This window comes from Leptopilina boulardi, unplaced genomic scaffold (genome assembly GCF_019393585.1).
Source record: "Leptopilina boulardi isolate dan_hultmark-lab unplaced genomic scaffold, ZJU_Lbou_2.1 LbouV2_122, whole genome shotgun sequence".
Classification (NCBI taxonomy): domain Eukaryota; kingdom Metazoa; phylum Arthropoda; class Insecta; order Hymenoptera; family Figitidae; genus Leptopilina; species Leptopilina boulardi.
In genome coordinates, this window is record NW_026137666.1 from 2,244,894 (window position 1) to 2,258,802 (window position 13,909).

Sequence of the window (13,909 nt, forward strand, 5' to 3'; positions counted from 1 at the left end):
ATAAACTTGAGGTTAAAACTATGTTTACTCTTTAAAAACAAAGGCACTGAAACATTGAGTTTAGTATAAATTAAACTAGCAATATGAACGATTCATTAACATTTACCTTATCAGGTAAATCATCCATATTGGAGACACAATATTTTCCACCAATTGAATTGTTACCTCATAAGAATTATGTACTTGGTCTGGTTGAATTTCTTACATTTAACTCTATCCCAAATGTAGATATTGGACACAATAAGTTTTATGTTGATCAAGAAGAAATAACTATACCAACTGGTAGCTATGAAATTGGTGATATACAGCGCTATTTACAAAGTGTTTTGAAACCCAAAGGAATTGAAATTTATATTAAACCAAATAACAATACTTTACGCAGTGAGATTTTGTGCAATCGTGACATTAATTTTCAAAAAGATGATTCCATAGCCCAATTATTAGGATTTGAACCTCAAATTCTTAAAGCTGATAAATATTTCCAATCTAACTTACCAGTGTCTATTATAAAAGTTAATGCACTACGAGTTGAATGTAATATTACAACCGGTGCATATATAAATAATATGAAGGTCCACACGATTCATGAATTTTTTCCAACAGTTCCACCAGGATATAAAATAGTGGATGTACCATCTCATGTCATTTACTTGCCTATCGCCGTCAAGACCATTGATCAAATTCAGTTACGAATTGTTGATCAGGACGGAAATCTTGTAAATTTTCAAAGTGAAACAATTACCATTAGATTGCATGTGAAAGCAGTATAAATGGGTATTGCCTATAATCAAAGAATTGGTTACGGATATAAGAAGCCAGAATGTGTAAAAAAAAGTCAGTTACGACACCACAACCAAGAGGTTAACACCTCAAAACATTCAACTATTGAAGAATCTGGGTCTGAAAGTGATCGAGAAGAAGAAACAAAGAAGATAACAAGAGCTGTTTGCATCTGTTTTGTTGTTTTTCTCTTTAAAAAGTTTAATATTTATTTATTTTAAAAATCAAATAATAAGAAATGAGTAATGTTTTCAACTCCAAGCTGCATTCGATGTATCACATAGTTTGTAGGTGTGTAGAAGAGGTGATGAGCGGCCGGGGTCTAAGCACATGTTGATGAAGCGGGGGACGAAGGTATGGAGAGACACATAATCTTGAGACGTCAGTGCAGCAAAGGGGGTGACTAAAGTAGGAATTTTTACAGTTTTGTGACCTAGTTATTACAATTTTGTGACCTAATTGTTACAGTTTTGTGACCTAATTATTACAATCTTGTGATCTAATTGTTACAGTTTATTAACCTAATTTAATTATATTATATAAAAGGTTGTTAAAAACTGTAACAACTAGGTCACAAAACTGTAACAATTAGGTCACAAAAAATGTAACAATTAGATCACAAAATTGTAACAATTAGGTCACAAAACTGTAACAATTAGATCACAAAACTGTAACAATTAGATCACAAAACTATAACAATTAGGTCACAATACTGTAACAATTAGGTCACATAACTGTAACAATTAGGTCACATATCTGTAACAATTAGGTCACATATATGTAACAATTAAGTCACATGTCTGTAACAATTATTTTTGTATAAATGAGTTATCTATTTTAGATTATAATTATTTATATAATAAAAAAATTTACACTTTTCATATAAATTTATTGAAACATAACATTTTACAAAAAATATATTTGACGATTATTCACTTATTTATTTATACATAACGTTTTATACTTTAATATATTAAAAGATTATTTATATTACTGGTTTTAAACTCTATTGTCCAATTTTTGTAAAAATGTAATTATTATTCACTGCTCTTAAAGCACAAAAAGTATTTTCTATTTTTAAAATAATTTTTGGTTCGAAATTTAAAGACATATACTTTTCAATATATTGCTCTATTGAGAAATTGAGCACGGGTAGAAGAAAATAAAAAATATATTTGACGATTATTCACTTATTTATTTATACATAACGTTTTATACTTTAATATATTAAAAGATTATTTATATTACTGGTTTTAAACTCTATTGTCCAATTTTTGTAAAAATGTAATTATTATTCACTGCTCTTAAAGCACAAAAAGTATTTTCAATTTTTAAAATAATTTTTGGTTCGAAATTTAAAGACATATATTTTTCAATATATTGCTCTATTGAGAAGTTGAGCACGGGTAGAAGAAAATTAAAATCGTAAGCATGGCACCATTCTACAGGTACAGAAATCGCACTCTGTACCTTACAATATTCTGGATATCCCGGTGGCATAAAAACATATTCACCATTCACTAATTTTAGTCTAGCTGATATATCCTCAATTTTAAAGGATATATCAGGCTCTACATCTGTTTCTAAATATTGCTCCACAAAAGTGTTAATTGTTAAGTTTATTGTTTCCATTAAAATTTTATGTTGTAAAGCACTACACCACTCCTTTGGCACGACAACTGATGACTGCACCTGGCTGTAAACCGGACTTGCCATTTTTCAAACTGAAAAAAATTAAATTATTTAATGCAACTATTTTTTCACAACACTATAATAAAGAAAATTTTATTGCTTAGCAAGATTTGAAATTTGACTATAAATGTCTTTTTCCAATCTTTTCTTTAGGGGTACGTTTTAAATAAAAAATGTATTACTTCTTTCGAGCAGGAGTGATACTAAACTGAAAGAAATCTCATCTTCAATACTGTCCATATGTATAATAATAACATAATGTTTTGTCTATTATCCTCCTTTTGACCACTCTTTATGAAATGTGTAGAAAATTTTTATATAAAATCTTTGAAATTGGTCTGCATAATTGAGCCGCCGGAAAGTAAAAGGGCGCATAAAATTTGTACGGCCGTTCGAGTTGGCCCCTGACGCTTGAAAAATCGATTTAAAAAAAAAAATTTTTTTTATTACTACATTACTGGAAATTTTATTCCGCATCTTTTTTCTTCTATGAAAAAAATCTCTATCTTTTTCGGTTTTCGAGTAAATCGAAAAAAACTGGTTTCTTAAAAAACACAAATTTAATTAAATTTTTCACTTCAACTCGCTCTAAAAAACAAAGTTATAAATATTTTTTGACAAAATTTACAGGAATTATAGTTTAAACTATTCTTAAGACGACAAACTTTGTAAGAATGTGATTTTTTCATTTCGAAAAAAGTTATGAATTTTTTTGTTTCACAGTGACAAATTTACGTTTCCAAATTTTCAAGGGCTTCGTTTATCTGAAAAATTTTCAGTCAGTGAAAACTTATCCCGAAAAAAATGTTCACTAGGGTCTTACAAACATTTTTGTAAAATATTTTTGCAATTGGAATAGCCGTTTACGAAATATTATTGAAAAACTATTTTCAAGCGTCAGGGGCCAACTCGAACGGCCGTACAAATTTTATGCGCCCTTTTACTTTCCGGCGGCTCAATTGTTGAAATCCATCCCATCTCTTATCAGCTAAACAGCTGAAAGAAACAATTCGTGATTCTTAAAGTGTAAGCAGGGTATCATATTTTGAAATCAACACTCTTTTCATACTTCACTTCTGCTGATGGGGAATTTACTAGTTAAAAACGTGTACACTTGATTACCGGTATTACACCTCATATTACTCTTATTACTAAGTATTACACGTTATTACAGAGTATTACACATTATTACAGAGATATTACAGAGTTTTTTGCGTTATTACAGCACTGTAATAACGCATTATTACACGGTATTACACGTTATTACACGTTATTACACGTTATTACACAAGTATTACAGGAAGAGTGTACACTTGACTACCTGAGTAAATTCCCCCTCGACTTCTGCTGTGTGAATATTTAAATTTAAATTAAAAGAAGAAATACTCACCCTATTTATTTATTGGTAATTTTTTTCATCATGGTGAATTGTAACCCCAAGGAAGTGTGTCCGTTGTTCCTGGTAACAAGACTCGTTTATCATCTTGGCAGTTGAGAACAACTTTACTTTGTTTGAATGTATAAACTTCATGTTTTTTACTTTTAATAAAGTGCTGATTTTGGATCAGGTTTTCAGATTTTTCAAGAGTGTGCTTGTAAATCATTAAACTCTATTCTTTTTAATGTTGAAAATTTCACACCTTTTGCTTTCTTTTTTAACTCTTCATTATCACCCCATAATTTGAAAGCATACAATTTTGATCTCAAACCTATAAATTCGGCTACAATTTTACCATTATTCTCATCTTTCATAAGTCCTAAAACTTTTTTATTTACAAGAGGTATATTATAAATATTATTTTCTGGATAATCAGATGTGTCAAATTTATGTAAATCCCGTCTGATATAATCATAAATATTTGGTACTGTGAAAAAATAAATAAGACTGTCAGTATCAGTATACAGTAATTTTGCATTTTCACCGAAAGTTTTCTTTATGTAATTATAATGGAAGTCGTATATTATTATTTTTGATATATCTAAAATTGTGAATCCTGTGTAAATTGGTTTATTAAACGTCACTTTTGTTTTATTCATTTCAATAATAACCATATCTTTATCGAATACAATACAGCTATGAAAATTTGGTTGAGCGATTAAATTTTTAGCACAATATCTTCCTTCCCATTTTGTCACTAGTTTTACATCTCTATGTTTTCTAATATTTTCCATAGTTTTTCCAAATACAGAGTTATTCATTAATTTATAAAAATTTTTTCAAATTCATTACTTGACTTTTTTCTACATTCTGTGTTTAAATCAATATATGGCTTCAACCATGATTTTTGTTTAAATTTCAAAACTCTATGTATTTGAATTAATTTCATTCCCAATGATAAATATTGTTTTAAATTTCTATAATGAATTATATATCTTTTCTTTGATAATAAGTTTGGAATTAATTTTGGAAGTGTGCATTTTGGAAGTGGAGGTACATAATGCTCGGGACATAAAGGGAAGTCTTTATGTAAATTATGAAGTTCAACAGGATATTCAAGATCAACCTCAAGAATATATCCTTCTGGAGATTCATCTGAAATATCCAAGTAAAAGTCATTCTTATATTCTTGAAACCATACAAAGTCTTTATATGGCAAATATTCACTCATAGAAGCACCATACTGATTGTTGACATCAAAATACATTATATAAGACTCTAATTCAGAGGGATTAAAATCTTTTTCCATAAATCTATTATTCGCTTTCGCATATCTGTTTGAGCATTGGGATACTCCACCTCTAATACCTCTTTCAATGAAAAGTAACATTTCTATATCTGTTAGCAAATCAAGTTCTACGTTTGTATACTTAAGCATTGCATCGAATGCCAAACCTGGTGCAGTATAATAATGGAGTGGATCTAACTTGTATGTTAAGAAGCATGTTTTTCTAAAATTTTCGAAAATGTCAGCTAGAAGTAAAACATCAGTCTTTAAATATAAATCAGAGTATTCACCTAATGTTTTCAAATTAAATGTTTCCCATACTTTACAAGTATGATTATAGTCCTCGTCTGAAATATGAGAGTCATTTAACTTAGAATAAAAAGATTCTTTAATCGGTAACTGACATTCTTCTAATTTCTTCCAGCTATTAATATATTCATAAGGAAAGACCCCCTTTCTTGTCAATAAATTGAATTCATCTAAATTACTACAATATTTTTTTGTGATTTCTTTCTTATTATTTTCAAGGTATGAAGATAACTTTTCTAAACTACTGGGCATGAATCTAAATGAGTCTAAAAATCGGAATTTTATTTTTGTATTTTCTACATCTTTTGTAAAGGAAATGTATTTTTCTTTGTTTATTGGTAATAATTTAATACCACCCTCAAAAGATGTTGCAAGTTCTCTTATAATAAAATGTGCATCATATCCAGACAAGTTATGAAAAATTACTGGAATAACTTGTGAATCTTTATAGTTTACATTACAACTTTGATGTGCAGGACCACGATATTTTCCTGTAAAATGACAATGATCTCGGTGCTTGATGTCATCTTCTTTAAAAGTTTTTTCACATATATGACAATTTGTTGCTGTATTAAATTGCATTTGTTGTGAAAAAGTTAAATTTTCCATTGGAATTATATTTGTAAAATAAGAATTTGCTTTTACAGACAATTGCTTCAATTCATTCATGAACCATTTAATACAATCCGATCCTCGAAATATTTTAAATTCAGAGAGTGATTCATCAAAGTTACAATGTAAATAGAAAGCCACACTTGTCGGAATATGCTTTAGATATGGAGCTGTATTCACGAAGGTATTTGTTACAGGTTCTAAAAGACTTTCAGTGTCAGCATATATAACAAATGGAACATGTTCTTTATTTTTGTAATTTTTAAATTTTAAAATATTATCATCTTCGTTTGGCATAAAAACTCTACACTTATTTAATTTTTCACAATCAGGAGCATGTTTATTAAAAGAGTGCTCATGTGTAAAATGACATAAACATCTATCACAAAACCATATTCTATGACAATTTTTTGTAATCTGTGAACTAACTAATCGAGATAAATCGTTGATTAGTGCAAAATGATAAATTCTCTTGAATTGAAAAATATCATCATTATCATCAAAGTCAATTTCATTATTTTCAATCATTAATAAGTGATATGTTGGTTCATCTGATTTATATTCACTTAAATAAAGTGGAACAATATCATTTTTTTTATTAATTTTATCAATTCCATAAACGTTAATGGTTAAATTGTTTAGTTTTTCAAATTTTGAAATGTCATTTAGAGAAATAGGGAAATTTATATCACCAATCTTTAAATCAGTATCTTTGAAGTGTGGGTATGAACTAGTGCAAGACACATTACTCTTTGCTGGATAACGTTGGGCAATAATTGACCATAAAAAACAGAATTGATCATTATTTTTAATATTAATAACAGCTCTTTTATTGATTATAAATTGTGGCATTTTTATAAAAGTTGATAATCCAGTTGAAAGAGGAACGTATTTATTAATATTCACAGTTAAATTTAAAATTTCTTTCAAAGACCACCCTGACTCATTCTGTTGAAAATCATCAATTTTAACAAAAAGTTTTTCTCTAATTTCACTCTCAAACCATTTATCAAAATTTGTTGATTCAAGAATTTTTGAATTTTTTGTGTTAAAAAATTTGACATCATCAATTTCTCTACCATTTTCTAAAGCACTATAATTTGCTGCAAAAACAACATTAACTTTCAAATTTCCCATTCTTTTAAAAAATTTTTTAATTTTAGAGATAATTATGTTTTTCGCATCACTAAAAAAACAATCTAAATTTTTATGTTTTAAATTTATTATTAAACCTGTTCTAATTCGATTATTAAAAGCATTCTCGATATCATCCCACCTGATCCATTTCTCATCTTCCTTGAGGACTAATCTTCGCCTCCTTAGCTTCTTAAATTTCCGACTGTTTGCCTTCAAAAGTCCAATTGTTGATAAAATTTTTCTCTTTTCTCCACATGGTAATGATTTATTTTTTAAAAGTTTAGTAAGTTGATTCACATTTTTTACACTATTTTTAATCCAAAATTTCAGTTCTTCAGGTGTTGTTTTTTTACTTAAAGTTGCTAAAGCAGTATTCATAACCTTCAAAAATTCTTTACAATAGTCAAAATTCATTGTGAATTAATAAAAATTTAACTGTTCCTTGATATTTCACATCGGACGTAACAATACAATGTAGTAATAAGAAATTCTTCCTCACTCTTTTATAGTCATACATTTTTCTCTATCTCTTTTTACTAAATATACTTCATCATTTTCTAAAAGATTTAGATTGAATCATTATTGTCAGCTGATGTGAAAATAAATTAAAATTCATGCAAAAATTACATCTTGAGAGTTAATAATACTAATAATAATTGTAATAATTAATAATAATAATTGTAATAAATAATAATAATTGTAATAATTAATAATAATTGTAATAATTAATAATAATTATTAATAAATAATAATTGATAATAATAATAAGTATTATATGTCTTCTAATTTTATTGTGCTGACATATCTCATATTACACTACAGATGATTCCTCTCTGAAATGTATGTAACTATTTTTATCATCCAAGCAAAAAACCACTCATAACATTAACAGGTGATGTTTCCTTATTCTGATAATATCTGTATAATTATTATTCTATTAAATAATTAAACAATTTATTTAAATATTAAGAAAACCAAATTTATTTGAAAAATATTTTCTACTTACCGTATGATCAGGAGATATAGTGAAACTCTGTATGTCAACTTGTACTTCATAAATATACTTATTCGTTTCTCAATTTTGAAAAAAATTTACAAATTTTGGGAGACAAGTTTTTGGGGAATTTTCAGGAAAAATTTTTTTTCTTTGTATCTCTTTAGAAGTTTCTCGATTAGAATGGATTAGAACCATTTTTTATTTCAAATGTCGGTAAATGTCGGTGCAGGAATCTGTATCTAGAACCGGCACTGTATATCTACTTAACAATTTTAAAAGTTTCCTTATCATTATGTTAATTTAATGGTAAAGGTTTTTTTTATAATTTTTTATTGTTCTGAATAATCTTCTACAATAATTGTGAAAATATATTTTATTTTTAATTTTTTTTGTAATAAAAAATTTTTAGTTTTCTGAAGAGGACGGCTGAGCCGTTGAAAACGTTAAAATTGTGTTTTCTTTTAATACCTGACTCGGAGTGATCGATATCTTCATACTATATATGTTCATTAAGATGTTATATGAAAATGTGGAACGTAATATGGTGATGTGACGCTAAACGACGTGTGAGTCAGGGTTGAGCCACCCAGAAATTTTGCAATTATGAAGGGTTCATACAATGGAAATTCATTCGTCGACTAAAAGAGGTATCAAAAACTTCATTTCCATTGGAAAGAAAGAAAATACAAATTTTTTATATTTTCTTTTACTTTTCAGACCAGCTTCGCGATACAAGTGAAAATCTGAAAATTACATAATAAGGGCTTTTTATTTCAATTTCGTGTTTCCTTTACACATTTCAAAGTGTATTTGAGCGCCATTCTATTATTTGAAGGTCATTATTAATCATTTATCTGCATATTTCATTAATTTTCTACAGTGGCTCAACCCTGACTACTATTTTTTCTTTTTTTAATTGACTATAACTCTGAAACTTTTGGTGAAATATTTTTACAATGTTCAGCAAAAACATTACATTTTAGTAGATCTTTCGAACCATATGCGAGAAATCTCAAAATTCTGCCTACACAGAAAGTTATAGAGAAAAGTCAAAACTATGTCCAACCCTGACTACACTTCCCTACAATAAACTACTACTAAATAATTAAATATATAAAAATTTTTTGTTGTAACCTTAATATATATGCATATTACAGACGTAATGCACGCGTTGATTAGTAGATGGTGCTCAAAAACAGTTTGTGAATTTTTTTCTGTCATTTTGCGGTTTAAAAAAATTTAAGGATTCCCTTTATATTTTATAAAATAATTTTTTTGGGACAACAAAAATAATTTTGTTTAAATAAAATTTTTTATAGTTTCTCATAAAAAAAATATTTCTTAAAAAATTCAATTAATAAAAATATTTTACATAATTTTTAAATTTTTATGTCAAAATCAAAATTATAAAAAAGTATGTAAAATATTTTTATTAAAGTTTAATTTTTTAAGAATTATTGTTTTATCTCATAATTTTTTTATTTAAACAAAATTATGTCAAAGTAAAACAAAAATGTAGCATAAAACAATAAAAAACATAAAAGAAATTACACATTCAACATTGTAGTTTTAAAGTGAAAAAATTTTTTAAATAAACGTCGTTTTTCAGTTTTTTAAAATATTAAGGTTTGTTGGCATCAGTTTTAAAAGTTTTTTTTCAAAATGTGTGTTTTTAAAAGTACTTTTCAAAAAAATAGCAAATTTATTTTCAAACGATATTACTATCAAACTTTTATGTTTTAAAGACAACAATTTATGTTTCTCAATTGACCTACTGATCTATTCTTTGAAAAAAATACTTCCTTTTACATAAATTTTAAGCCTATTCAAATCGTGGGCAACCAATATTACAATATTTTCGGAATTTTTTTAAAAATTTCGAATTTTTAAAAAATATTAATTTTTGGTTTTTTTATACTACGTACTTTTATGTATTTTGATCAACTGATCACAAAAATCATAGTGACAATACACGAAAATTTGATTTTTATGGTGAAAACCATAGAAAAGGTCCTAAAAATTATGTTTTTTTTCGTTTATTTTACCCTATAATAATGATAAAAAATTTTTATATATTATATATTTAATTCTTTAGTACTAGTTTAATGTATAAATAACAAAAATAATTAATATTAATATTAATTCAATATGAAAAAAGTTAATTATTTAATAATATGAGCTTAATTATCCAATAATATTGCATAAAACGGCTCAGAAAACCTTAATTATTATTTCCTAATAGCAATTTTACCAATATTTCAATTATTTTTTGCAATATATTTCCTTTAACCCAAACGAACAGAAACTTGACCGAGCTCAGTCAATTTCTCGGTTTACACAATCCGCCAGGGGAGTCATAAAAATGTCGTGCCACCAGTGTGTATGACCGCTATAGCAGCATCTAAAAAAATAAGTAGGCACAATGCGATAAATTATCGATCGTTTACTTAATTATTTAAATAATCGTTCACTTCATTATTTTAACAATACGATAAACTTGTCAATGAGTATTCTTAGGTTTTCGGGTTTTTTTAAATATCAATTTAAAGAAAAATTTTTTCCCACATACAGAGCATTAAAGCTTTATTTTTACTACACTGCGAAGGGGTTAATAGTGAAAATAAAAAATATGTAACAAAAAAAATTTAAATATCAGTTCACTATGACAAAAAATTGTTATATATTTTAAAAAAATAATTATAAATGTTTACTTTTAAGTACTCAATTATTATATTATTTTTTAGCTGTTTTCTCAAGAAGTTTTTTAAAAGAAGATAGTTAACTGTGTTTCGAAAATGCATTACACATATTCCTTTTTTGAGGATGAAATGATACAAGATCTGTTTAAATAAATCAAATCTGATATGAAACTTCTACTTCGAAATGGTTTAAAATCATTGGTTTCACAAAGTTTCAAGGAGAAACATGGAATTATCATGGATATTTTGAACACCAGTTCTTATAAAATCTCCTACACCATCCACGGTTGGACATCCATTGCTCATCGATCTTATTTTGGAATAACTGAGCATTTAATCGATGATGACTGGAACTTACAGTCATTGGTAATAGATTTTGTTCCTTCTAATGGTCAACACTCAGGTTTCGACATTGCTCAAATTTTCTTCAACACGCTACTAAAACATCAAGTAGTTAACAAGCTCCAAGGTATAACAGCGGACAACGAAGCAGCTAATACAACGTTCATACAAGAATTGGCTAAATTAATAAACGGATTCAATCCTGTTGATAAACATTACCGCTGTTACGCACATATTTTAAATTTAGGAGCACAAACAATGCTGTCCATTTAAAAAAATTGATGATATTGACGAAGAGAATGAGAGTGATCATGACGAGGATGAAGAAAAAAATTCTGTACAAGATTTTTATTCAGAAGAAAAAGGGACAATATCCCCGCTCCCAACACTACGTTCTTTATTCAATCGCTTAAAAAATTCGGAACAATGGCGAAACAAATTGGAGAGTTGCTGCACCATTTGTGATATTACGATGTTAGCACCGAATGTTGATGTTTCCACAAGGTGGAATTCAACTTATAACATGTTAATGCTATCACTTAATATGGAACCTGCAATAACTATGTTATGCGCGAATAACATATCTTTGAATCACTTATTGATAACCGAATTTGAGTGGTCACTTTTAAAGGAGGCAGCCAAGTTTTTGGAGTACTTTAAAGTTTTGTCGGTAGTACTCAGTGGTGAAAAATATGCTACTCTGCCACTTGTTATTGTTGGATTCAACCTTCTACTCGATAAATTAGAAAAAGCAAAAATAAAATTAATTAAAAAAACCTCTAAAACTCGAGTTGATTAAAACCTCATCGATTCTTTAGATGCTGCGATAGAAAAACTTTTGAAACATTATCACAAGAGTCACTAGATTTATTGCGCTATATTAATACTTGATCCTAGGCATAAATTGGAGACATAAATTTGAGAATATTTATCAAACCAACAACTGTAAGCCGAAGGTATTATGAATAAAAATATCACTATTTTTACTTATTAAAATAAAACAATTATACGTAAGTTAAATGTTATAATTTTTTATGAATTTTAAACAATAAGAAATATGATAAAAACAAAACACAATTCAACAAGTCGTCAAAAATATTTAATAACTAATAATTAAATATTAAAAAAATTAAATACACTTCAAGCAATTATTTGCCATTTGACAATTTTGACTTTGACAACAAATATTACAATATATTAATTAATAAATTATTGGTAGAGTCCAGTAGCTGAAAAAGAAAATTTTCAAAAGAAAAACTCAAAAGATTCAGATCAAGGCACGTTTAATATCAATATCTTATATGCATCCGATTCTGACTCGGAAACAGTCGATTTTGAACCAACAAAACGAAAGAATCAAAAGTGCAACTCCACTCGTAAAAATTCATCGCTTCAGTCTAGAGAGTGGCGTCGAGAATTAGACCAATATTTAGCTCAAAAACGTTGTGGAAAGAATACAGATATTCTGAAATGGTGGAAAGACAATCAATTACTTTATCCAATCCTTGGAAAGATGGCACGCGATTTCTTTTGCACCCCTGCGACATCCGTTCCGTCTGAGCGACTATTTTCATGAAGTTCATTGGTTATTCGTAAACATCGAAATAAATTGTCTGATAACTCAATAACACATTTAATAAGTCTTATCTCTTGAAATGCTTGTTTCTTAACATCAAAAATTAATTCAGTTATAAATTCTAAAAATTAAGTTTGATTTATAGTTAAATTAATTGGTTTGGTTAAAAATAAATAAGTTTATCAATGTTGAAACCTGTTTTATTTTTGCAAGAAGTAATTATTTCTTATTTTTATTGGACTTATATTTTTCAATTAATTAAATTGTATATATAAAAGATTAAAAGTTTTAAACATTTCCTTAAAACAATTAAAATTTTAATCTTTGTAAATAATATATATAAATAATAAGTTAAAGTAAGGTTAAAACTCAATCTGACAAATATTAAAAAATAAAACTTATTTAAAGATTATATACTTATAGTTATTGAATAACACATTAAAATAAGAAATTATATTATTTTTATGAGACAGTTTTCTTTAAGTAACTAATTATTATTATTATAGAATAATCATCTTTATATTCATTCCTTCATTCATTCACATTTTCTTAGTACTTGAATTTTCTCATTATTATTAGATTATATATACATATATATCTTTACTTTGATAATTAGGGTTCTCGAAGGTTTCTACCTGAAATTTGTTTTGTCAAAACAGCTTTCGGTTGAGGGTTCGTAAGATGGTCGATGACCTTTTAAATACTGTCCTGAAAGGTGAAGTTCTGTCCCCACTTTACCAGCCCGGTTTGAACAATCAGCATGTGGTTATATGTACTGGAGAATAAAAAGCAGGAAGGAAATTTTTGGCGCCAGCACCTTTCGGTAAAATCGATTTACAACACATCATGTAGGTTTATTGAATTGAACTAAAATTATAAAACTTTTGAATATTAAAATTTATTATTATTGGAGCAATATATGCTTGTTCTCGTGAGTGGAAGTGGTGTATCTATACTTAACTTACCAACACCTATTAGGTATTTCACTTTCAAATATGGCTGCCCGATCAGCTGGAAGCCTGGAGGGACAACAAATAATTTTACTATAGTCTATCTACAATTGGTAACGTTGAAAACTTCAAAAACTTAACCTCAAAAT

General features: G+C 27.4%; 1 protein-coding gene across 2 annotated transcripts in view; it reads right to left on the reverse strand.

The window, feature by feature from the left end:
- The window catches only part of LOC127286964 (uncharacterized), a 65,579-nt gene that overhangs the window by 10,185 nt on the left and 41,485 nt on the right, over positions 1 to 13,909 (reverse strand). The window contains exon 3 of one of the 2 annotated variants that reach the window (XM_051313634.1): positions 13,368 to 13,677. The exons of the other annotated variant lie outside the window; for it this stretch is intronic. Coding sequence (XP_051169591.1) covers positions 13,645 to 13,677 — 33 coding nt within the window. The 3' untranslated portion in view covers positions 13,368 to 13,644. Of the gene's footprint in view, positions 1 to 13,367; positions 13,678 to 13,909 lie in introns of those variants that run through there. 2 annotated transcript variants of the gene reach the window in all.